The sequence below is a fragment of the Procambarus clarkii genome, chromosome 5 (genome assembly GCF_040958095.1).
Source record: "Procambarus clarkii isolate CNS0578487 chromosome 5, FALCON_Pclarkii_2.0, whole genome shotgun sequence".
Classification (NCBI taxonomy): Eukaryota; Metazoa; Arthropoda; class Malacostraca; order Decapoda; family Cambaridae; genus Procambarus; species Procambarus clarkii.
In genome coordinates, this window is record NC_091154.1 from 20,813,801 (window position 1) to 20,836,723 (window position 22,923).

Genomic DNA, 22,923 nt, shown 5'->3' on the forward strand with positions numbered 1-22,923 from the left:
ATTGTGCACAATCTAAAGGCGCTCATTTTGAAACCACTCCCAGATTGATCTGATAAAATTTAAATTTTTAACAAATACTTTCATGAGTGACTCCAGACCTCGTCACCCGAGACGATTCAAGAGAAAATGAGTGACAACGGGCAGAGGCAATGGAGTGCGATAGTGTTAACACTATCTCACTCCGTGTGGGCGTGCCACAGAAATGACGTCATGCGCCGTTCGGTGCGGGCGAGTGTGCAGCGACACTGAAAAGTGTATACTCGTTTCGGTTTTCTCACCTTAATTCTCATGCCACGTCATTCGTTTTGGTATCATTATGTTCGCAATAGAATTCCCTACAGGGGTATATGCATATAAGGTCCAAAAGCCCACCATGACTCCCCACAGCAAAGCCAAAAGTCGGCAAAGTTACCCGTGACCGTGTAAACCAGTAAGATGTGTATACTCATTTCAGTTTTCCTCACCTTATTCTCATGCTACGTCATTCGTTTGTGTATCATTGTGTTTGCAATAGGAATTCTCTACAGGAGTATATGCATATAAGGTCAAAAAGCCCGGTGTGACTCCCAAGCAAAGCCTAAAGTCGGCGAAGTTACCCGTGAACGAGCACCAATTGGCACACCTGCAGAATAATAACTAATGTATTTACGCGTTCAGTTTGATAACATAAATTTTCGTGCTATGTGTTTCATCTTGGTATCGAATTGTTCACAAAATAAAGGCGCATATTTTAAAACTAGTCCCATAATAATAGAGCAATAAATGGAATTTTAACAAAATATTTTAACTTTTGGACACTCATCACCACAAAATTATTTATATATTTCCAGTGTTTTGACACAAATTTTCATGTTATGTTTTTTCATTTTTGGTATCAAATTGTTGCTAATATAAAGGGCACGTTTTTAAAACTAGTCCCATAGTAATAGACCAATAAATGGAATTTAGCAAATATTTTAAAATTTGGACCACAAAAGTATTTATTATCTTTCTAACATCAATTTTTGTGTCCCGTCCTTCATTTTGGTATCAAATTGTTCGCAATATAAAGCGTGTATTTTAAAATACAGTACAGTCCTATAATAATAGAACAATAAATTGAATTTTAGCAAATATTTTAAAATTTGGACCCTTTTGACACTCATCACCACAATATTATTTATATCTTCCCAGTGTTCCGACATTAATTTTCGTGTCACATCTTTCATTTTGATATTAAATTGGTGCGCAATCTAAAGGCGCTTATTTTGATACCACTCCCAGATTGATCGGATAAAATAAAAAATTTTAACAGATATTTTAATGAGTAACGCAAGACGGAGGCAACCGTAATGCCTCCAGAGAAAATACATGATGATGGACGTCAGCAATGGAGTGCGATAGTGTTAATGCATGCTTGTTCACCCCCCCGTTCTTTCTCGGGATGTTGGGGTTTTGCAGCTTCACGTGCAGGTTCCTTCACTTTTTGGCATCGTTGGTTACGGAGGATTTGCATGCACGTGGGTATTTGGCTTCAGTCTTGTGTTTCTTTTCCCTTCTCGAGCTGTCTTCTGCCTGGCTTGAGGAGGATGTGGGAGCGTTGAGTGAAGGGCCTTCGTCTGGGGCGCTGACTTCGGCAACTAGGGTATCGGCTGCACTGTTGAAGCTCTTTGCGCCTGTCTTGAAAGAGGCGGTGTCTCTGTTCTTTGCTTCTCTCCTCGTGTGCCGTCAAGCTGTGCTCGCCCTCTCTTTGGAATTTGCTTGGGCTCTGGCTCTTAGGTTTTCGTCTCCGTTTTGTTCGTTGCTGTTTGCAGGGACTGCGGTCTCACAGTTTCTGCAAGCGGCTTCATCTAGTTGTTGTTCTATGTCGGACTTGTTGGTTCTTCTCCTGCGCTTCATCAAGTCATCTTGGAGTGGGTGTGCTTGGTTGTGCTCAAAATGACCCCATCCCTCGGGTGGGTTTCCCGCCTGTTTCCAGTGCCAAAACGGGACTGTGTGGATCTGAGGTTCATTCTGGACTTGTCCCGTCTGAACCCCCTGGATTCCTTGCCCCTCCTTTCGGATGACTACTCTGTCTCAGGTCTGGCTTCTGTTGCAGCTGGGTCCTGGATGGTGTCCCTGGACCTCAAGGACGCCTATTGGCACGTCCTATTCATCCAGGGTTCAGGGACTGGTTAGGTTTCGTGGTGGGGCGTCACGCTTACTGTTTTCGATGCCTACCTTTTGGCTTGAATCTGGCACCTCGCGTTCTCACCGCGTCTGACCCAGGTTGTGGTGACCCGTCTGCGTCTTCTAGGGATTCGGGTTTTGGCCTACCTCGACGACTGGCTGGTGTGGGCTCCCAGTCGGTGTCCCTGGACCTCAAGGACGCTTATTGGCACGTTCCTATTCATCCGGGGTTCGGTTTTGTGGTGGGGCATCAGGCTTACCGCTTTCGTTGCCTCCCTTTTGGTTTGAATCTGGCACCTCGTGTTTTCACTGGTCTTACCCGGGTTGTGGTGACCCATCTGTGTCTACTAGGATTCGAGTTTTGGCCTACCTCGACAACTGACTGATGTGGGCTTCCAGTCGGTCCACTTGTCTGCTTGCCAGGGATGTGGTTCTTTCCCAGCTTGCCAGGTTCAGCTTCCTGGTGAACTGGAGGAAGTCCCATCTGGTTTTGTCCCAGGATTGGACCTGGCTGGGTCTTGTTGGGACTCTCGAACCATTTTCTTGTCTCTCCCTCCAGAGGCGTTGCTGCAGCTGCGGTCATGCCTTTGGCTGTTTTTGAGGGGGTCCTGGTTCACTCGGCGGTTGCTCGAGCAGTTGTGCGGGAGTCTGAACGTCGCCATGCTGGTCTATCCGTCTGGTCGGGTTTGGCTTCGGCGTCTGTTTTGTTCCTTCGGGGATGTCCCTTCCGCCTCGCTCGCAATCGTTGGGTTCGTCTCTGGGGGCCTTGTGTCGGTTGCTGCGTCACCAGCTTCCTCCTTCAGGGTTTTCGGGGTTCGGTGCCTTGGCGCCTTCCCGAGCCATCGCTTGATGTGTTCACGGATGCGTCGTCTCTTGGCTGGGGCTTTGTGACCAGTGCTCACCAGGCAGGCCAGGGACGGTGGGGTCCGTCCTTCCGTCGGGCTCACAGCACGGTTCAGGAGTTTGCGGCAGTCTGGCTCGCGCTTCGGAGGGTTCGGGTCACACAGGGTTCGACCATCCGGCTCCATTCAGACTGTTCTTAGGTGGTTCATTGCCTGAACCGCAGAGGTTCTCTTCGGTCCTTGGCTCTTTGGGGTTGGTCTCTTCGAGTGGTTCGTGGGCTGGATTCTCGGGGTTTGGCTCTCCGTGCGGTTCATGTCCAGGGAGTGTCCAACATTCTGGCGGACGGTCTGTCACGCTTCCATCCCCTGTCCACGGAGTGGACGGTCGAGACGACGACTCGTTTCGTTGGATCTGCCAGACGTACGTCTCCCAGAGGTGGACCTCTTCGCTTCGGCGTGGTCTCGGCATCTCCCAATCTATGTGACGCCCTTCCCCGACTGCGAGGCGTTCGCGGTGGATGCCTTTCAGCAGGACTGGCCGAGGTGGGGTTATCTGTACCTCTTTCCCCGGTCCAGCTGTTGCTTCGGGTTCTGGTTTGGTTGGAGACATTCCTAGGGAGAGTAGTCCCTTGTGGCCCCTTGGTGGCCGGCCCAGCCTTGGTTTCCGATGCTCTTGGCTCGGTGCCCGAACCCGGGATGTTTCCCGCGGCTCCGCCTCTTTCAGGAGGTCGGCCCGGTCCGGTACAGGGCTGGTTCGAACTTCTCCTCTGCTCTTCATGTCTGGTCTTTTTGACGCGGGAGTATCACCATTTCTATGGTGATCAGGTGGCTTTGTTGATGGTGTCCCACCTGAGAGCTTCGTCTCGGCGACAGTATGAAGTTTCCTGGGGTTCTTTTCGCCTTTTTCTGGCTCTTCGTAGGTTGTCTCTTCTTTCGGATCGGGTTGTCTTGTCCTTTCTTTCTTGCTTTTTCAGGACCATCATTTGATGCCTAATACTGTTGCCTCGTATCATGCGGCGCTGGCGGAGCCGCTCAAGCTAGCTTTCGGGGTGGACGTCACATCCGCCCGTTCGTAAGCTTTCCCTTGCTATGTTTCACCTCCGGCCTGCTCATGCTCCTCCTGAGCCGTCCTGGTCCTTGGACAGGGTGCTCTCATATCTTTCCTCTCCTCGGTTTGTGGTGGCCTCTTCAGTTCCGGATTGTTTTTCCAAGGCTTTGTTTTTGTTGGCTTTGCCTCTGGGGGCCGGGTAGGGGAGCTTCATGCTCTCCTCCGGCGCAGGGGTTTCTGCTCTTTTGGTCTTGGGGGTAGGTTTGTTCGTTTGCAGCCTTCTCCATCTTTCTGGCGAAGAACGAGGCGGCTGCTTTCCCGGAGGGGACCGAGAGTCATTGATGCTTGGTTGGTTCGGGCCGGGGCTGCATCATGTGTTGTCTCCCGGTTGCAGCACTTTGTTACCTGCGCGCTTCAGCTGGGGTGGCTGGGGATGCGCTTTGGGTTGATCCGGTTTCCCTGCGTTCCCTGTTCCAGGGCTCGGATCTCCCAGGTTGTCCCGCAGGGTTATTAAGTCTAGCCAGCCTGCGGTCTATCCTCGCGCCCATGACGTTCGGAAGTTTGCAGCTTTGGCTGCCGTGTTTGGGAACATGTCTTGGGCTCATATTCGGGCACAGTGGATTTTGGAAGTCGAACAGGGTCCTGGCCGCCCGATATTTGGTGAACGTCCCTGCTCCTCAGCGTTCTTGTGTTGCTTTGGGTCGCAGGTTGCAGCCAGTTGTCTCGACTTCGCTTTGAGGAGTTTGTGGCTGCCGCCTCCCGGGTAAGGTCCCTAATTCCTTCTCTTTGGGTATGTAGCTCCAGGGAGCAGTAGGGGCTCCCCACAGAAAACCAGCATTGAATGTAATGAAACGGCCATTTTCTTGGTGAGCCCCGGAGGCTTCCTGGCTACCCTCCCTCCCATCCGGTCGGCGGGGTTTTTCGCGTTTGTTGAAGCCTAGTTTCCGAACTGAAGGCAGCTGGCACGGTGAGGTCCGGGCCCCCCCCCCCCTCCCCCTCCCGGGGGGGAGAGGGCTGCGCGGACGACCGGCGCGGCAGTAAATTGATTGTTTGATTGTTCTTTGGGATTGTAGGGAGTTTTCTACCTCTCTGTTTGGTTTTTGTTGTAGTTTTTACCATGTGGGGTTTGTTTTGTTATGCCTACCTTTCTGGGGGCCTGACCCCGGTCGATGGCAGATAAGGAAAAAACCCCAACCATATGGGGTTTTCCAGGGCCATTGCTTCCTGAAACCTCTCTGAAGGGGCCAGCGTTTCATTACATTCATCGCTGTTGTTTATGTTGTTTTGTGACTACATTTGTAACCCACGATGTCGCCAAAAAAACTGCTTGCTAAAGATAGCATTGTTAAGAGGAAGAAAGACATAATTACTGTAGATTTGAAGAAGAAAATTGCCTGACTCATAGGTGGATTCTCCTTCCACACTGTAACCCTTCTCCTCCCCACCTCCACATCATCTTCCTCAAGCATATTTTTTTGGGGGTGGAACGGATTAATTTTATTTAAATTATTTTAAATAGGGAAATTCGTTTTGCAAGATGAGCGTTTCACATGACGAGCTCGGTTCCGGAAGGGATTAAATTTGTTAATCGAGGCTTCTCTGTACTTTAAATGTAAAGTGCTCATAGACCATTGCTTGCTGTGCCTCTCTGAAAGGATCAGGCTCTGGCTCGTGGGTCCCATTAGGCATAAGAGCTCCTGTGACTGATGAGTCTTACCTGGGACGCGGTTGGGTCAAGATACCTGCTCCGCAACTAGGGGTGAAGTTAGTGTTGGTGTTTAGCTAAGTCTACACATAAGGAGACTGACTCGTATCAATCGCCTTCCCCCTCCCAACATGCTGGGTACTGAGATGGAGACTCAGTCATCAGAAGAACTGGCTACTTCCCACGGCAATATTAACATGGACTCTGAAAGCAGCCAGTCAGTCGAGGAGGGTGAGTATCAAGAAATTCTAACAAGGCAACAGAAGAAACGAAGAAGACAGGAGGCAAGGCGTAGTGTGGACAGTAATGGTACACTTAACGGAAACGACAAGAGAATGAAGAACGACGCCGAGACTGATGCCGACGAACGGACGGAACGATGTCAGGAAGGTGAGGGTCAGCGGAGATGGAGGCTTCTCTTCCCTGCCTCGCACGCTGGCCTATCATCAGAAGCTGCTGTGGACAGTCAGACTTGGAAGAGAACACCGCAAGTTCGAGCCCCTGCTGAAGGAAGGTGTAAACAGACCTTACTTAATGGTAGGTTCTATGGAGGCAGTGGAGTATCTTACCCAGCAAGGATATGATGGAATTGTTATGGAAATACCGGAGGGGAACGAGAAGCTGACGAAGGTAATTATCTACAAGTACCCTCAGATTCTAGACCCCGAGTTCATCCTCGACGACCAACGATTTGTGTGGGCCAAGCGTCACCTTATTAAAGGTGAAGCTAGGAGTCAGGTGGTGGTTCTAGTGAGAGGTGAAGTACCCGAGAAAGTGTTCATCACCGGGGCTGGCTACAGGCATGTAGAAAAGTATGTGGAAGAGCCCATAATATGCCTGAAATGCTGCAGATGGGGGCATAAATCCTGGAGCTGTCAACATGATCCACGATGTCGTTTCTGCGGAAAGTCTCACCTCTCTAATGTGTGTAGAAACAGACTTAATCTGGGTGAGAAAATAGTTCCCACATGCTGCAACTGTGGTGTTCACAATGCCAGCTCGGCTGTGTGTAGCAAGAGGCCGAGTATGGATGTTCCCCGGCCGGTGAATGTTACAGAGCAAGCAAGAGCTCTTACCCAGACACCGGGAGCACAGCAAAACAGTCTGCCCCAAACAGTGCCAGTGAACCGGACGAATGCGTGGGTAAAGGAGTCACCTTTACTTAGGCAGGCTCAAGCAACAAGCAGCCACGCCACCACTCAGGACTCTGGCAGTGACAGTGTAACGGTGAGTGCAGTGGCTACTGTGGCTCAGAAAGAGGGCCATAATGATATGGTCAAGGAGGTGTGGGCTGAACTTAGAAAAGTTGGTGAGTTCCTCCGAAATCTTGGGCAGAGAATCGAGTCCATCGAGGCGAAATTAAACGTTCAGGTCAAGGAAAATCACAAAACGGTGAAGGATAATCAGGATATAGTGGTTGAGGGCAATAATGAAATATTGAGTGATGAAATGAAGGAAAGTGAAGTGTGTGTGAATGATGATAGTCGTAGTGAAAGGAAGAACCCTATAATTACACATAAAATGAAGGAATCATTTGGGCCAATAATGGACGTCACAGGGCTGAAAAAATCTCTTGACAATCGCAATGTCGCTTTTACTGGTGAACTTGGGAGGAGGTGGGAGATGTTATACAAGGTATGGCTATCATTTAGTGAACTTATTGGGGATGACTTAGACAGTGAATTGATTAATAATGGATCACCCTAGACTGAAAGTGTTGTCATGGAATGTTAATGGTTTAAGAAACAGGGTTACAGATGTTCATTGTTATGTGATGGGAAATGATATTGATGTTGTAGCTCTCCAGGAGACAGGGATAGGAATGAAGGATTATTGAAATTAAATGGCTATAAAGGGTTTCACCTCTTCGCCGCAAATAATGTCAGAGGCACGTCGATTTATGTTAAGAACTCCATACCAGCAGAGTTAGTAGAACCGCCATCAAAAACGCAAGGTATAGAGAGTGTCTGTGTTAAATTATCATTAAGGGAAGGGGAATTTATTGTAGTTAATTTGTATGTATCCAGGAACTGCTTCGACGCTAACTATTTACCTGACTGCATTTATACTAATCCTTCACTGGTCATTGGGGACCTTAATGCTCGGCACACAAGCCTTGGGACAGTGGGTAGTATTAATGCTAATGGGGTCAAGTGGTTACAGTTTCTACAAGATCATCCAGATATCTGTCTCTTGGGAAACAATGAACCAACTCACATCAGGGGAGGACGACTTGACTATGCCTGCATTTTAAACTCTCAGGGGATTTTGGGGGAGGCTCGGGTTGTTCGGGAACTACTTAGTGACCACTTTGCCTTGAACGTTGAATTACCACTGGGGAAAAAACAAGTCCACTTTCAAAGGAAAAGGCTAAATATTAATAAAGATATGAAAAATTATTTTATTCAAAATATGGGAGATTGGTATCAACAATACACGCCGCTCTGCGTTGATAGTTTTTACGAGGACATGGTCGAGAACATAGAGAAATTAGTACAGAGGGAAAATAACGGGGGCAGGGGAAGCAAGACGCATGGACCTAAGAAATTTAAATATTCCAATGATCAGCAAGTCAAGGGGTGGGAGAGAATGCTACGGAGTGCACATAAAGAATGGTTAAAAAATGGAATGAGGGATGAAGAGAAAAATACAATGTTGGAAGTGGCTAGGGAATGCAGTCAGGTGAGGAAGGAGGCGCGGGAGAGATACTGGCAAGACTTTGCTCAGTCCATTGGTAATACTAAGAATCTTAAAGACATATGGAGAGCAGTAAACAAAATCAGGGGTTGTAAGACCAAATTCATTGCTCACTCAGATCCAGGGAAAGTTGCTAATGAGTTAGTAGATAAATGGGCAAGTGCTGCTGGTATGGAGTCCTTACCTGCAGACACGAGAGTCACCATTGAGTCATGGGAAAATATTAGAAATGGAGTAACTTTATGTGCCTTAAATACAAGATCTATAACATGCACTGAGATAACTCACGATGAGCTACTGGATGCTATAAAAAGTGGCAGCTCTACTGCTCCGGGAAAAGATGGAGTAACGTATGACATTCTTAATTATTTAGCCGGTATGAAACCTAGTCCCTTACTTGATTTGTTTAATATGAGTTATAGAGAGGGAAAGTTACCAAGAAAATGGAAAGAGGCTGTCATCATTCCTATCCCTAAGTCAAACAGATGCTACAGACCTGTCTCCTTAATATCCTGCTTTTGTAAAATGATGGAAAGGATTTTGTTAAATAGGCTACTCTACCTTGTAGGTGATAACATGTCCAGTAAACTCTTTGGTTTTATCAAAGGCAAAAGTACTGCGGATTGTCTCTTAAAGTGTTTGTCTAATGTGGATGACAATTGTAGAGTTTTTGTTGATCTACAAGGAGCATTTGATAAAGCCAATGGGGAAGTAATCTTATACAAATTAGCCAATCTGGGAATAACAGGGAGATTGCTACACTGGATAAGGGATTATCTACAAGGCAGAAAAGGTCAGGTGTATTACCAGGGATACATGTCTGAGGAACGGAGGTTTCAGTTAGGTACCCCACAAGGGGGAGTATTAAGTCCCACCTTATTCAATGTATTAATGAACAGATTAGCATCAGAAATGTATCCTCCAGGGGTCACGACGATCATATATGCTGATGACATTCTTATACAAGGCACTTCTGGGAACAAAATTCAAACTGCTCTTAACATACTTGGTACAACCTGTCACAAGTTAGGCTTAGTTATAAATGCAGATAAAACCAAATACGAGTATAGGAAACGAAGAAATATAACACTTGCTCTAAATGGTGTGGAACTGAGCCGTGTTCAGAAGTACAAGTATCTGGGCATGTATGTGGATACACATGTGAGAGTAAAAATGCTGAAATAAATCATATCAGCACCTTATGTAAAGCCCGTCTGCATCCTCTGAAAGCACTGGCTTTTTCTGGTAAAGGTGTTGGGTACCTATCTTGCGGATGTTATACATAAGTACTGTTCGGTCCCTGATAGACTACGCAGCACCCGTATTGTCTTACACAGGCCAAGGCAGAATTAAAAAATAGAGCTGATACAGAACGAGGCTATGAGGATTATTCTTGGATGTCAAAGAAATGCAATGATTGAAATAATGAGAATGGAATTAAATTTACAGAGTGTGTGTGATAGAGTCCGTGACATTAACACTAGAGTATCTATTCGTTTCATGCGGAGAAAAGGAGGGGATAAGCTGTTTGAGAGCGTTCAGACCTGCTTGAGTGACGTACACACTTCCAGGAAACTGAGGGAGACATGCTACACGAGGGGATTAGCTCATGACCTCAGGGAATACGGGGTGAGAATAGCTTGCGCTACCTCATCCCTTTGTGTGTATTTTACCTCAATAAACTTATTTCAATTTCAATTTCTGTGACTGATGACCCCAAACTAATATAGTACATATCAGTTCGGATTGCTTCAGGGAGCCCCCAGGGCTCACCCAGAAAATGGCATTTCATTACATTCAGCGCTTGTTATTTGGAACGGATTAAATTTGTACACCGAGGTTCCACTGTACTTACACTGTAATATATTACTCTACTATATTTTTTAAAGCTGCTTTTAACATTGTTTTAATAGTACTGTATTTACAAAGGATTCATGTACGCAAATATATTTTGTCTCGTTAGGAAAAAGCCTTTAAAGCGGAAGCAGATAGCATCTTGGGAGAAGTCCGTCAAAAGCAGAATGATGTGCTAAGAATGCAACAGTTACTCGAGGCTCTCATAACTCTACGTTTGACGCGTATCAACAAGGGTGCTGCTCATGGCTATATTTCTTCTACAAAAAGTGACCAACATTTTGCTTCGACATTGAGTAAGTGCTTAATAACTTTTGAAATGTATTTTCTTTTGCTTTCTTTGTAGCATCTAAAATTTTATATATCCTAGAAATGTTGAGTGCAAATGCAGTACTGTACATACAACACAGTAAAATTATCATAGCAGGCAGAAAATAGACTAAACTAAATTTCTTAGTTGTTCTGCCCAGATATTGCCTAAGGCAAGGTCACTGGCACAATGGTGATCTTCTCAAGCATCCCTCTAAGAATAAACTGGTGCTAGGGAGAGAAAAAAAATCAGCTCAGAAAATTTCACTTTTAAGCACACTAGGTTTTTCAAATCCTTGTACAGCATCACAAGAACCTCCATGTTGTTCCAAGGAACCCTGCATCTTTGCCACAAGCCAGTCACATTCTTCCTGTCTAATATCTAATAGTTTGGCAGGCTTGAGATTGGATAGTTAACACTTTCGCGCTCTCGGCGCTCAAAAAAAAAAAATACCCCAGATGCTTTCGGCACTTCGCGCGCCTACGCGGTAAGACCGAAAAAGTGTACACTCTTTTGACTGTCCTGACAATAATTGAAGGCGCACGTATTTAAATTTGGTATCACTGTGTTCGCAATGAAATTGTCTATAAGAGCATATCTATAAAATGCCGCCCAAGCATAAGGTATCAACACCAAATAAAAAACTATGCAGATCACTCGCCGAGAGCGCCAAACAGCAACAAAATGTTTCCACTCTCTTAATGGTTGCGAAGCCTACAGTTGTCCTACATCGCTAATTTTGGTATCATTGGAATCGCAATAAAATTCTCTACACGGACATATGCATATGAATGTTTAATATAGGTAATTGCCCACCCGCAAGAGTGTGTGAAGTGGAGAGTAGTTAGCCGCGAGCGCACTGGCGAAAACACAGGGGGGAAATCATGCTGGAAAGTTTATACGTTTCCTGACCCTACTTTTCTATGTACGTATTTCTTTTTTATACCAATGTGTTTCGCAATAAAATTTTCTATAAGATGAACTGTATAACATTTGTACAAAGCATGTGTAAGAGAAGCGCCAATATAGAACCACGTCGCTCAGTATGCGTTCGCGGCAGAAACGAACGCATTGTTTTCGTTCGTTTGATGTTTGTCATGTTTATACTTGTTGAAACATTTTATAATTTGTATGACAGTGATCGCAGTAAATTCCCTACACAGACATATACATAAAACATACAAATATTTCCCACGTGTTGGATATATCAACGGCTAAAGGGAACCCACTGCCACACGCTCGCCACACCCCCAAACATACTTTGTGTATTTTTTTTTTACTCATAGAAGTTTATGTGATATAATATTCATTCTGGTACCAAAAAAATTCGCAAATAAATTCTCTACAAAACAAAGTATCCCCATCCATTTCGGTTAAAAAATGGAATTTATAGAAATATTTTTTCGATTGACGAGAAAAGTAGGCAGTTATGCGGAATCGTAAGAAAAACCAGTGACGAGTTATCTCTAATCGAAAGCGCGAAAGTGTTAAGTGCTTTGATTTTAGCCCTAGAAACCTTGGTTTCCGTGTGCAGTAGGGTCAGGCTATGTATTGTTCTCTATACTTGCTAATTTATTAGGTTTATTTGGAATACTTCTCTTGTGTGTATGACTGTGTGACTTGTGGCTTAACCAGCAGGTAACGTAGAATAATCATTGTTCGCGTTGCTACTTCAGGTATACAGAGAACATATACAGCATACATAGACATAATAAAGCACCTATCTTACTGGGATCTTCTCAAAGCTCTCCAAATGTACTCGCTAGAAATAGATGAGAGAGGTATCAGATGATATACATATGGAAAATAATGGAGGGGCCAGGTCCCAAATCTACACAGTAAAATAACAACGTACTGGAGTGAACGATATGGAAGAAAATGCAGAATAGAACCAGTGAAGAGCAGGGGAGCCATAGGCACAATCAGAGAACACTGTATAAATATCAGAGGTTCATGGTTCTTCAACATTACTCCCAGCGAGCATTAGAAATACTGCCAGAACAAACACGGACATCTTCAAGAGAAAACTGGATAATTTCAAGAAGTGCTGGACCAACCAGGATGTAGTGGATATGTGGGCCTGCACGCCGCTGCAAGCAACAGCCTGTTGGACCAAGCTCACAAGTGAAGCCTGGCTTCGGGCCAGACTTGGGGAGTAGAAGAACTCCCAGGACCACCATCCAGCAAGTATCCAGCAGAAAGAGGTTCCTCCTGTTGAGCGTTTTCTCTTTATTTACTGTTCATTTTTCAGTGATTCCTCATTAGCCATGGCATTGTACACCTTCCCTCACCAGCCATAAACTGGGATTAAGTGTGCATTTATTCAATAATGCCTTCTTATGCCTGGCAGCCAGTACATGTTGTTTCCAGGAAGTTTGGATGATGTGGCATTTGGGGAAGGGGGGGTTGCTAAGGTGGATCTGTAGTTGCCTTTCAACCATCTTTGGTCTCTAGTTCCTGGCTATGAGAATCATTTACATTTTAAGAGGGTTTTTCATATTCTCTGTTGCAGTTTGAGATTTTCTGGGGGGAGCCTACAGCTTCCTTGGAGCTATCCAGGCTGAATGGATATGTATAACTTTCTGGCATCAGTCAAGGTGCATGGGGTTCTTGCCTACCGGGGACCACGAGCCAGAACCTGGCCCCCTCAGAGAGGCACGAGGAGCAATGGCCTACAGAATGCCCCCTGTGGTTGGGGGCATTCTATGTCTGCCATTGACCGGGACAGGCACCCAGAAAGGTAGGCACTCCAAAACAAACCCCTATTCTGGTGAAAAGATTGCTACCGAAAGCCAAAGGAGTGGACAGAACTCCCCAAATAAAAATAGCAAACTAGCATGATGTCATCACGTCGCCACACCACCGTCTGCGCAACCACCCCCACCCCGGGAGTGGGAAGGGGAAGCCCCAGATCCTCCGTGCCGGCTATCCAACTGGCAGTTCTTGGCTGATGGGTTAACTGGCCAGTCGGGTGCCTCTGGCTCCACTTTTGTTTCAGTTCTGTGCCTTGTGGTGTGGGCTGTCTCTACAGGTGGTCTGTGAGCCAGGAGTGATATTCCATGGTACTCGGGCTGCATGCACCTAGGGTTTCCTTCCCTAGGTGCCCTGTAAATACTACCCTTGGAGGCTTGGGGCCTCCTTCCACAAGTCATCATGGGATCTACCTCCGCTGTGTCTTTTACTGCTCGGTACTGGACTGCCCTTGGGGTCAGCTGGGTTTTCTGGGGGGAACCCCGTCGGCTCCCCGGAGTTTATCCCAGCCTGATATGCTAATGTCAAACTTTGGCATCAGTCATATGTATGGAGTTCTTAGGCCTACCGGGGACCATGGCCAGAAACCGGGGCCCCTCAGAGAGGCAAGGGGAGCAATGGCCTATAGAAACCCCCAAGTGGTTGGAAGTCTATGGTCTATGTCTGCCATCGACCGGGTCAGGCACCCAGAAAGATAAGCGCCCCAAAACAAACCTCTATTCTGGTTAAAATTGCTACCAAAAGCCGAGCTAGTGGATAGAACTCCCCAACAGAAAACAAGCAAACTAGTATGATGTCACACGTCGCCGCGCTGCTGTCTGCGCAGCTCCCCCCTTCCCGGGAGGGGGAAAGGGGGGAGCACCAGACCCTTCACGCCAGCTACCCACACCTCAGTTCTTCAGACTGATGCTATAGGCAGAGGTCGTGTGCTCTGGCTCCAGTGTCTTTACAGCACTGTGCTTCGTGTGTGGTGTTTGTTTTTCCAGGGGTGCGAGAGCCAGGAGTTATCTTCAGTACTCGGGCTGCATGCGCCTAGGGCTGCCTTCCCTAATTGCCCTGTAAGTATTGCCCCTGGAGCTTGGGGCCACCTTCCACAGGCTCCTTGGGACCTGCCTCTGCCTCTGCTGGTCCATTCTACCGTTTGGTTTTTCAGCCGCCCATTGGGCTCTTGGGTGTTCTGTTGTCCTTTGTTACCTGTGGGTAAGTGGCAGTTTGCACTAGTAGGGGCGCAGGGTGCTGTGCAGCTTCGCTTTCCCGACATAGCAGTCGGTTCTGTTCCTTGGGGTTTGCTGTCCTCTTGCGGGGTTTTGTTTTTGTTTTTGTTTTTACCTGGTGGGGGGGTTATTCCTCTATTATCCACTGGTGTTTGCCTTTCTACGGTTCTCCTCAGTGGCGCCCCCTGCTAGGTCCCCGTGAGTGTACACGTCCCTGGGGTTCAGCTGTAGAAGTTTGCTAGGAAGTTTTGGGCGCCAGTTAGCAAACATCCTGCCTAGGACAACCTGGGCGCAAGTCCTTTTATAGTAACGCTCAGGACCCTGGGAATCCCCTAGGGGGTGCGTGGGTCCGATGGATGTGACCCCAGAGTCCCCACTCTCATTATGCGAGTTTAAGGGTTGCACAGTCCCTTTGTCTCGGGGTGACTCTCATTGTTTTTGCCTCCGCCACGCTGCCTGTTGGGTTGGTGATACTTTCGACCCTGAGTCCCATGAGTGTTGCTGCTTGTTGGTGACTCAATTTACCCAATCCTCTGGTGATTCTATTCTGGTATGGGCGGCACAAGCGTTGCAAGCTAGGTTTCGTTTGTTGCAGCGCGCTCGGTTGGTTGCTCACCTGGATGCCCCGGGGCTGTCCTGCTTTGCTTTTCTCAAGACCCGGACTTGGGGTGGGGATCGCTTCGATCCTGGTTCAGTCTGCACCTCCTCGTTCTTCCTCTCCAGTTGTTCGTTCTGGTCGTCCCCCCACTGCTTCCTGCCCCGAAACGTCTGAAGGTTTCGGAGTCTGGGTAGGGGTTACTTGATCTCGAGACTCGGGCAGCTTCGGGGTATGCCCCTTCCGGGGGGGGGGGGTGGCGGAGGCTTTCAAGTCTTGTCTCCCGGCCGAAGCTTCTGGGTCTTTCTTCCGGCTTCTGCGGCTGCGCCGTCCTTGTCTTGTGGGGTCGGTGCATGGGGAGATGACTATGCCCCGGGTCCTGCTGTGGGGGACCTAGGGGCTGGGGAGGGACTGACTTGAGGCCTTGGGCCCCGCTAGACCCCGCCTGGGTTTTTTTCCCTCTGAGCGGGGCTTACTGTTGCAAGGAGTGGGGTTTTCTTTTCCCCCTATGCGTACGCGTTGGATTTGGTGTCGGCCCCTCCCCGGGTTCGGTTCCGTGTTCCCCTGGGTGTGCCGGTTCTGTCTTTCTGGAGTTTTCGGCCTATCGCAATCCAATCTGGTGTGGTGCGAGCGGCCCTTGCGGCATAACTCCTGCGTGACCCAGATTATATCTCGGAGATGGATCTCTCGGAATTTAGGTTTGGGACTTCATTCCCATTCTGGCTCCGTTACAAGGTTCTGGAGTCTTCCTGGCTAGCGGACTGCCCCTTGTTTGTTTTGGATTCCTGGCATTCCTTTTGTCATTCCCGCACGCTGGAGAGGCGGGAAGCTTCCACAGTGGTTCAGGTTTTCCTGGAGAGCGATAAGTAATACTTGAGTACCTGAACGAGTGCTTGTTTGCCCCTGCCCTTCACGTGATGTTGGCATTGTTCAGCTCCATGTGCAGATTCCCTCCCTTTCGGCGGAGCTTGTTGCGGAGGATTTGCGCACCCGGGGCCTTTTGGCTTCAACCTTGCGGTTCTTTACCCTCCTGGAGCTGTCCTCGGATTGGCTCGTGGAGGATATGAGGGCGCTTGGGTCCGTCCCTGGGTCCGGCGCCTTGTCCTCTTCGGCTCGCTCGTCGGCTGCCTTGTTGAAGCTTTTAGCGCCGATTTTGCGGGATGCGGTTACCCTGTTCTATGCTTCCCGGCTCGCGTGTTGGCAGGTGGTGCTGGGTTCCTCCGTGGAATCTGCTTGGGCCCTGGCTCTTAAGATGTTGTCGTCTTTTTGTCCTCTTCTGTTTGAGGCGTCCTGCCGTGACGCAGTTTATCCAGGCTGCTTCGTCTGCTTGTCGGACATACTGGTCCTCCGGAGGTCCAGTGGAGGATCTTCCGGAGGGGTCGTGCCATGGCTCGGGGTTCCTCTCGTCGTGGTAGGTCACTGGTGTCAGGTTCGGGTTCGGCTCCTTTGGACCTGCCCTCGTCTGGTCGGCGCGGTGATCGCTCTGTGTGGGGTTCTGGATCTTGAAAGGGGCGCCGGCTCTTTCGCGGCTTGCCCAATTGACGGGGCGATGGGCGGGGGAGGCTTGCGCTGTTCGCTCATGCCTGGTCTCCACGATTCATGGGCGTTTCGGGTCGTGTCTGTCGGCCTGCCGTGGCATTGGGTGGCCCCCTTCTTTTTGGGGGTCGGGGCTGGCAGGGCAGGTTTCTTCCCCTGCGCTCTGTCGGGTCGTTTTGGAGTGGGTTCGTTTGGGCGTGGTCAAAACGACGACGTCCCTCGGATTGGTTTCCCGTCTGTTTCCGGTCCCGAAACGGGACTGCGTGGACCTGCGGTTCGTTCTGGACTTGTCTTGTCTGGACCTCTGGGTTCATTGCCCCCTCCTCTCGGATGACTACGCTGTCCCAGGTTCGGCTCCTCTTGGAATCGTACTCTTGGATGGTGTCCCTGGATCTCCGGGACGCTTATTGGCATGTTCCGATTCATCCGAGGTTCCGGGACTGGCTCGGTTTTGTTGTGGGGTGTCTAAGTTACCGCTTTTGTTGTCTCCCGTTCGGGTTGAACCTGGCACCTCGTGTGTTCACACGTCTTATGTGGGTTGTGGTGGCCCGTTTGCATCTCTTAGGTGTACAGGTGTTGGCCTACCTCGACGACTGGCTGGTATGGGCTCCCAGCCGGTCGGCTTGCTTGCTAGCCAGGGATTTGGTTCTATTCCAGCTCGTTGGGTTTGAGTTCTTGGTGAACTGGAGGAAGTCCCATCTGGTCCCTTCTCAGGTTCGGACTTGGCTGGGTCTCGTTTGGGACTCTTGGACCACTTCCTTGTCTCTTCCTCCAGAGTCTCTCCTGCGGCTACAGTCCCGCCTTCGTCTGTTTCTGGTGGGTCCTCAGGTCACCCGGCGGTTGCTCGAGAGGCTGTGCGGGAGCCTGAACTTCGCGATATTAGTTACCTGCCGGGTCGGGATTGACATTGTCGGCTGTTCTGGTTCCTTCAGGGTCGTTCCTTCCGCCTCTCTCGCGATCACTGGGTTCGACCCCCCGGGGCCTTGCGTCAGCTGCTACATCGCCGGCTTCCTCTTCGGGTTTTTCGGGGTTCAGTGCCTTGGCACCTACCCGAGCCCTCGCTCGATGTGTTCACGGACGCTTCGTCTCTCGGCTGGGGTTTTGTGACCAGTGCTTACCAGGCTGGCCAAGGGCATTGGAGTCCGTTCTTCTGTCGAGCCCACAGCACAGTGCGGGAGTTTGCGGCGATGTGGTCTGCTCTTCGGAGGATTTGGGTCGCCCCGCGGATCGACGATTCGACTCCATTCGGGCTGCTCTCCAGTGGTTCGTTGCCTGAACCGCGGGGCTTCGATGCGGTCCTTGGCTCTTTGGGGTTGGTCGCTTCGGGTGACTCGTCTGCTGAGTTCTCGGGTTTGGCTCTCCTGGCGGTTCATGTGCAAGGAGTGTCCAATGTCTTGGCCGATGGCCTGTCTCGCTTCGTTCCCCTCTCCACGGAGTGGATGGTCGACGACGCTGCCTTCTGTTGGCTTTGCCCGACGTTCGGGTGCCCCGATGTGGACCTCTTCGTGTCGGCGTAGTCAAGGCGCCTTCCTGTGTATGTGGCACCCTTCCCCGATTGCGAGGTCGTCAGGGTCGATGCCTTTCGGCTGGACTGGTCGAGGTGGGTGGGGGTCTCTGTACCTCTTTTCCTCGGTTCAGCTGTTGCTCCAGGTCCTGACTCTCTTGGAGACTTACCAGGGGAGAGTTGTCCTTCTGGCCCCTTGGTGGCCGGCCCAGCCTTGGTTTCAGGCGCTGCTTCCTCGGTGTCCGAACCCGAGGATTTTCCCACAGCTCTGCCTCTTTCAGCAGATCGGGCCAGTACATCATGTGGCTGGTTCGATCTTCTCCTCGAGTCTTCGCGTGTATTTTTTTTACTCGAGTCTATCATCAGGTGATCAGGTTTCCTCCTTGTTGGTGTCCAACCTGCGGGCTTCTTCTCGGCAGCAGTATGACGTTTCCTGGCAGTCCTTCTGTTTCTTTTTGCATCTTTCTCATTTTAGTTCGCTGTCGGTTAGAGTGGTCTTGTCCTTTCTCTCTTGGTTGTTTCAGGACCGTCATCTTATGCCTAGCACTGTCATCTCGTATTGACGGAGCCGCTTCAGCTTGCCTATGGTATCGATGTTACATTTGCGCCGTTTCGCAAGTTGTCTCATGCTTTGTTTCACCTCCGGCCTGCTCATGCGCCGCCTGAGCCGTCCTGGTCTTTGGACAGAGTGCTCGCTTACCTTTCGTCTTCGTTTCGTCGTGGCCCCTTCGGTCCAGGATTGTTTCTCCAAGGCTCTTTTCTTGTTGGCATTAGCCTCTGAGGGTCGGGTCGGGGAGTTTCATGCTCTCCTCCGGCGCAGTGGTTTCTGCTCTTTCGGTCATGGCGATTGTTTTGTTCGCCTGCAGCCGTCTCCTTCTTTTCTGATGAAGAATGAGACTGCTGCGTTCCGGACGGATCCGTGGGTGGTTGATGCTTGGTTAGTACGGCCGGGGGTGCATTATGCTTTGTGTCTGGTTGTGGAGCTTCGCCCTTATTTGCGCACCACGGCTTCTGTGTCTGGGGATGCGCATTGGGTTGATCCGGTTTCCCTTCTTCCCTGTTCGCGGGTTCGGGTCTCCCTGGTCGTCCGCAGGGTTATCATATCCAGCCAGCCTGCGGTGTATCCCCGTGCCCATGACGTCCGTAAGTTCGCGGCTCTTGCTGCCGTCTTTGGGAACATGTCTTGGTCTGATATTCGGGCGTGGGGTTTTTGGCGGCCGAACAGGGTCCTGGCTGCTCGTTACCTCGTGAATGTCCCTGGGCCCCATTTGGCCTGTGTTGCATTGGGTCGGCGGTTGCAGCCAGTTGTCTCGACTTCGAGTTGAGAAGTGAGCGACGACCGCCTCCCGGTTAAGTCCCTCTTTTTCCGTCTGTGGGTAGTTAGCTCCGGGGAGCCGACGGGGTTCTCCTCAGAAAACCAGCGTTGAATGTAATGAAACGCCATTTTCTGGGTGAGTCCCGGAGGCTCCCCGGCATCCCTCCCTCCCTCCCTCTGGTCGGTGGTTTTTCGTGTTTTTGACATCCAGCCTCAGAACTGAGGTGTGGGTAGCCGATGTGAAGGGTCTGGGGCTCCCCCTTCCCCCCTCTCGGGGAGGGGGAAGCTGCGCAGACAGCGGTGCGGCGACGTGTGACATCATACTAGTTTGCTCGTTTTCTGTTGGGGAGTCCTATCCACTAGTTCGGCTTTGGTAGCAATTTTCACCAGAATAGGGGTTTGTTTTGGAATGCTTATCTTTCTGGATGCTTGACCCGGTCGATGGCAGACATAGAATGCTTCCAACCACACAGGGGTTTCTATAGGCCATTGCTCCCCTTGCCTCTCTAAGGGGGGCCAGGTTCTGGCTGTGGTCCCCGGTAGGCCCTAAAAGTCCATACACATGACTGATGCCAAAGTCTGACATTAGCATATCAGCCGGGTAAAGCTCTGGGGAGCCTCCGGGTCTCACCCAGAAAATGGCGTTTCATTACATTCAACGCTGGTTTTTTATTTTCATAGTAACTTTGAACATTTTTGGCCAAGACTGTCTGGTAGCAGCATGAATCGTTCTGGAGGTGTTAAGAGGAAGAAGGTTGTCCTAACACTTAAGGACAAGCTACGTGTTATACAACTTTGTGAACATGGCCGGTCGACCTCAAGTGTTGCCAAGGAATATAATATAGGCACTAGTACTGTTTCTGATATAAGGAAACAAAAAGAGAAACTTATGCAATTCATTTCAACCTGTGAAAGTGAAGGTGCAAGCACTAGCAGAGGTTGTGGTAGAAAAACTATGAGAACTTAGACGCATGTGCAGTTGGATGAGGCTGTGTACAAGTGGTTTGCTCAGCACCGCACAGCTGGCGTGACAGTCGCGGCCCAGAAATACAAAATGCTGCAAGCAGTTTTGCAGCAAGTCTTGGAATAGAGGAGTTCCGAGCTAGTGAAGGGTGGGTTGCAAGGTTCAAAGGGAGGCACAATATTGTGAAGGGGAAAATTGTCTGTGAAAAATTTACTGCAGATACAAGCAGTGTACAACCATTTAAACATAAATTAAGAACATACATTTTGGCAAATAATTTATATTCCTATCAAATTTATAATGCAGATGAAACTGGGCTGTATTGGAGGAGTTTACCAGAAAAAACTCTAGCTATGAGGAGTGAGGGTTGTGTGCCAGGCCGTAAAGTTAACAAGGATAGGCTGTTGGTCATGATATGTGCGAGAGCTGATGGCACAGACAGAATCACGTTTGCAATTGTTGGCAAATCAAAGAAACCAAGAGCCTTGCAACATTGCTTGAACAGACTGTCTGTGAAATATTATAACTCAAGGAATGCATGGTTTACACAGGAGATCTTTCTTTCCTGGTTTCATGATGTGTTCTGCAGGGAAGTTCGTAACTATCAAGTTAAGAAACTCAAGTAAAGCCAAGTGAAGTTCGAGCTCTGCTGTTGCTTGATAATGCACCTACCCGCCCAAGAATTGACACATTAACCTCACATGATGACAAGATAACATGTATGGCACTTCCTCCTAATACAACCTCTCATCCAGCCTATGGATGAGGGAGTTATCTGTGCTACGAAGAGGTTGTACACCAAAAAGATGCTCAATGAAGTTTTGGTGGTTTTGCCTCTTCCGGAAGATATTGAACTTGGTGTGGATAACAGGGCTAAAAATAAACTTGAGAATTTGAAGAACTATACAATCAAGGAAGCCATCTATAACTGGGTCAAGGTGTGGAGTGACGTAAAGGATTTGACTTTGAAGAATTCCTGGAAAAAACTCCTCATGTCTACGGTCAGAAATGAGGAGGATGAAGAAACGGTTTTTGAAGGATTTACAGATAAAATCCTTGGAATGTTCAGAAATGCCGGCGAAAACTTAGAAAGACAGGATGTGGTTGATTGGCTTGAAAAAGATGCCAATGACCCAGGATATGGTGTGACGAGTGAAGACGAGATTTTCCAGTCTGTTACTGGAGAGGCTGACGAAGATGAGGAGGATGATGAAGACAGTGGAGAACCAACACCAATGACCACGAAATACAGTGTACTCATGACCTATGTTGATAGATTAATAAATTTTTCATCTAATTGTGCTCATGCAGAAGTTGGAAACATGTATCAGTACCTGAGGTGAACCAAAGAGCTGATCATACAACTGGCCAATGATCACAGAAGGCAAGCTGCACTTGATTCTTATATGGTACGAAAATCAAGCCAAGCGCCATCAACCAGTGACGTGTCACAGGCAAGCCAAGAGCCTTCAACCAGTGAGGCCTCATAGGCAAGCCAAGAGCCTTCAACCAGTGACGTGTCACAGGCAAGCCAAGAGCCTTCAACCAGTGAGGCCTCATAGGCAAGCCAAGAGCCTTCAACCAGTGACGTGTCACAGGCAAGCCAAGTGCCTTCAACCAGTGAGGCCTCATAGGCAAGCCAAGAGCCTTCAACCAGTGAGGCCTCACAGGCAAGCCAAGAGCCTTCAACCAGTGAGGCCTCACAGGCAAGCCAAGAGCCTTCAACCAGTGAGGCCTCACAGGCACCCAAGTGCCTTCAACCAGTGAGGCTTCAGCAGCTGGCAGTCAAAACTAACTTTGCTTAATGAACTGTACAGTAATTTTAAGTGTTAATTTTAGTGTTGTGTTAGTATAGGCTACGTAAACAGTCAAGAATTCTTAACTTCAAGATGTGTGGCATCAATCAAGAAGACGAACAACAACAAGGTAAGTTGAGGTTTCTAGTTGAATATTTAATAATTATATGTGGCAAGGCAATTCAAATTATGTTTGTAGTATAAAAATAGTTGGAAATGGTTACTATTGGGCTCGGAGGTGAAAAAGTACCATTATCCGTAACACGTGATTATCCGGCTGGGGGTCCTTCCCATATAGTTCGGATAATCGAGTAGAGACAGTATATCTTCTCTCCATGCTCTGTCTCGGCACTGATAATATTCCTGAAATACTCCTAGTTGGCGCCCTCCCTCCTGGGTGGGTTGTGAGGCTCGGACCGCATGCGTCATGCGCATGCACCGTAGGAGTTTGTTTTGTTTATGGACGGAGCACACAAGTGTTGGTGTTCCGCGACCTTTTTCTCTCGGGTGCTTCTCCTTTCTCGTTCCTCTCATCTCTCCAGTCCAGGCCCCGTAGATAAAGGGGGTGTTCTGGATTACGAATATGGGGAGTTCCCCATAGATATATATCCTAGTTCTCTTCTCTACATATGGGTGTGTGGTGC

At 48.8% G+C, this 22,923-nt stretch overlaps 1 protein-coding gene across 1 annotated transcript in view; it reads left to right on the forward strand.

Moving 5' to 3' along the window:
* Positions 1–10,407: 10,407 nt before the first annotated feature.
* LOC138373602 (programmed cell death protein 7-like) overlaps positions 10,408–22,923 on the forward strand; it is a 74,199-nt gene continuing 61,683 nt past the window's right edge. Inside the window, exon 1 of the mRNA XM_069339903.1 lies at positions 10,408–10,590. Within this exon, the coding sequence (XP_069196004.1) occupies positions 10,476–10,590 (115 nt within the window). The 5' untranslated portion in view covers positions 10,408–10,475. The remainder of the gene's footprint in view (positions 10,591–22,923) is intronic.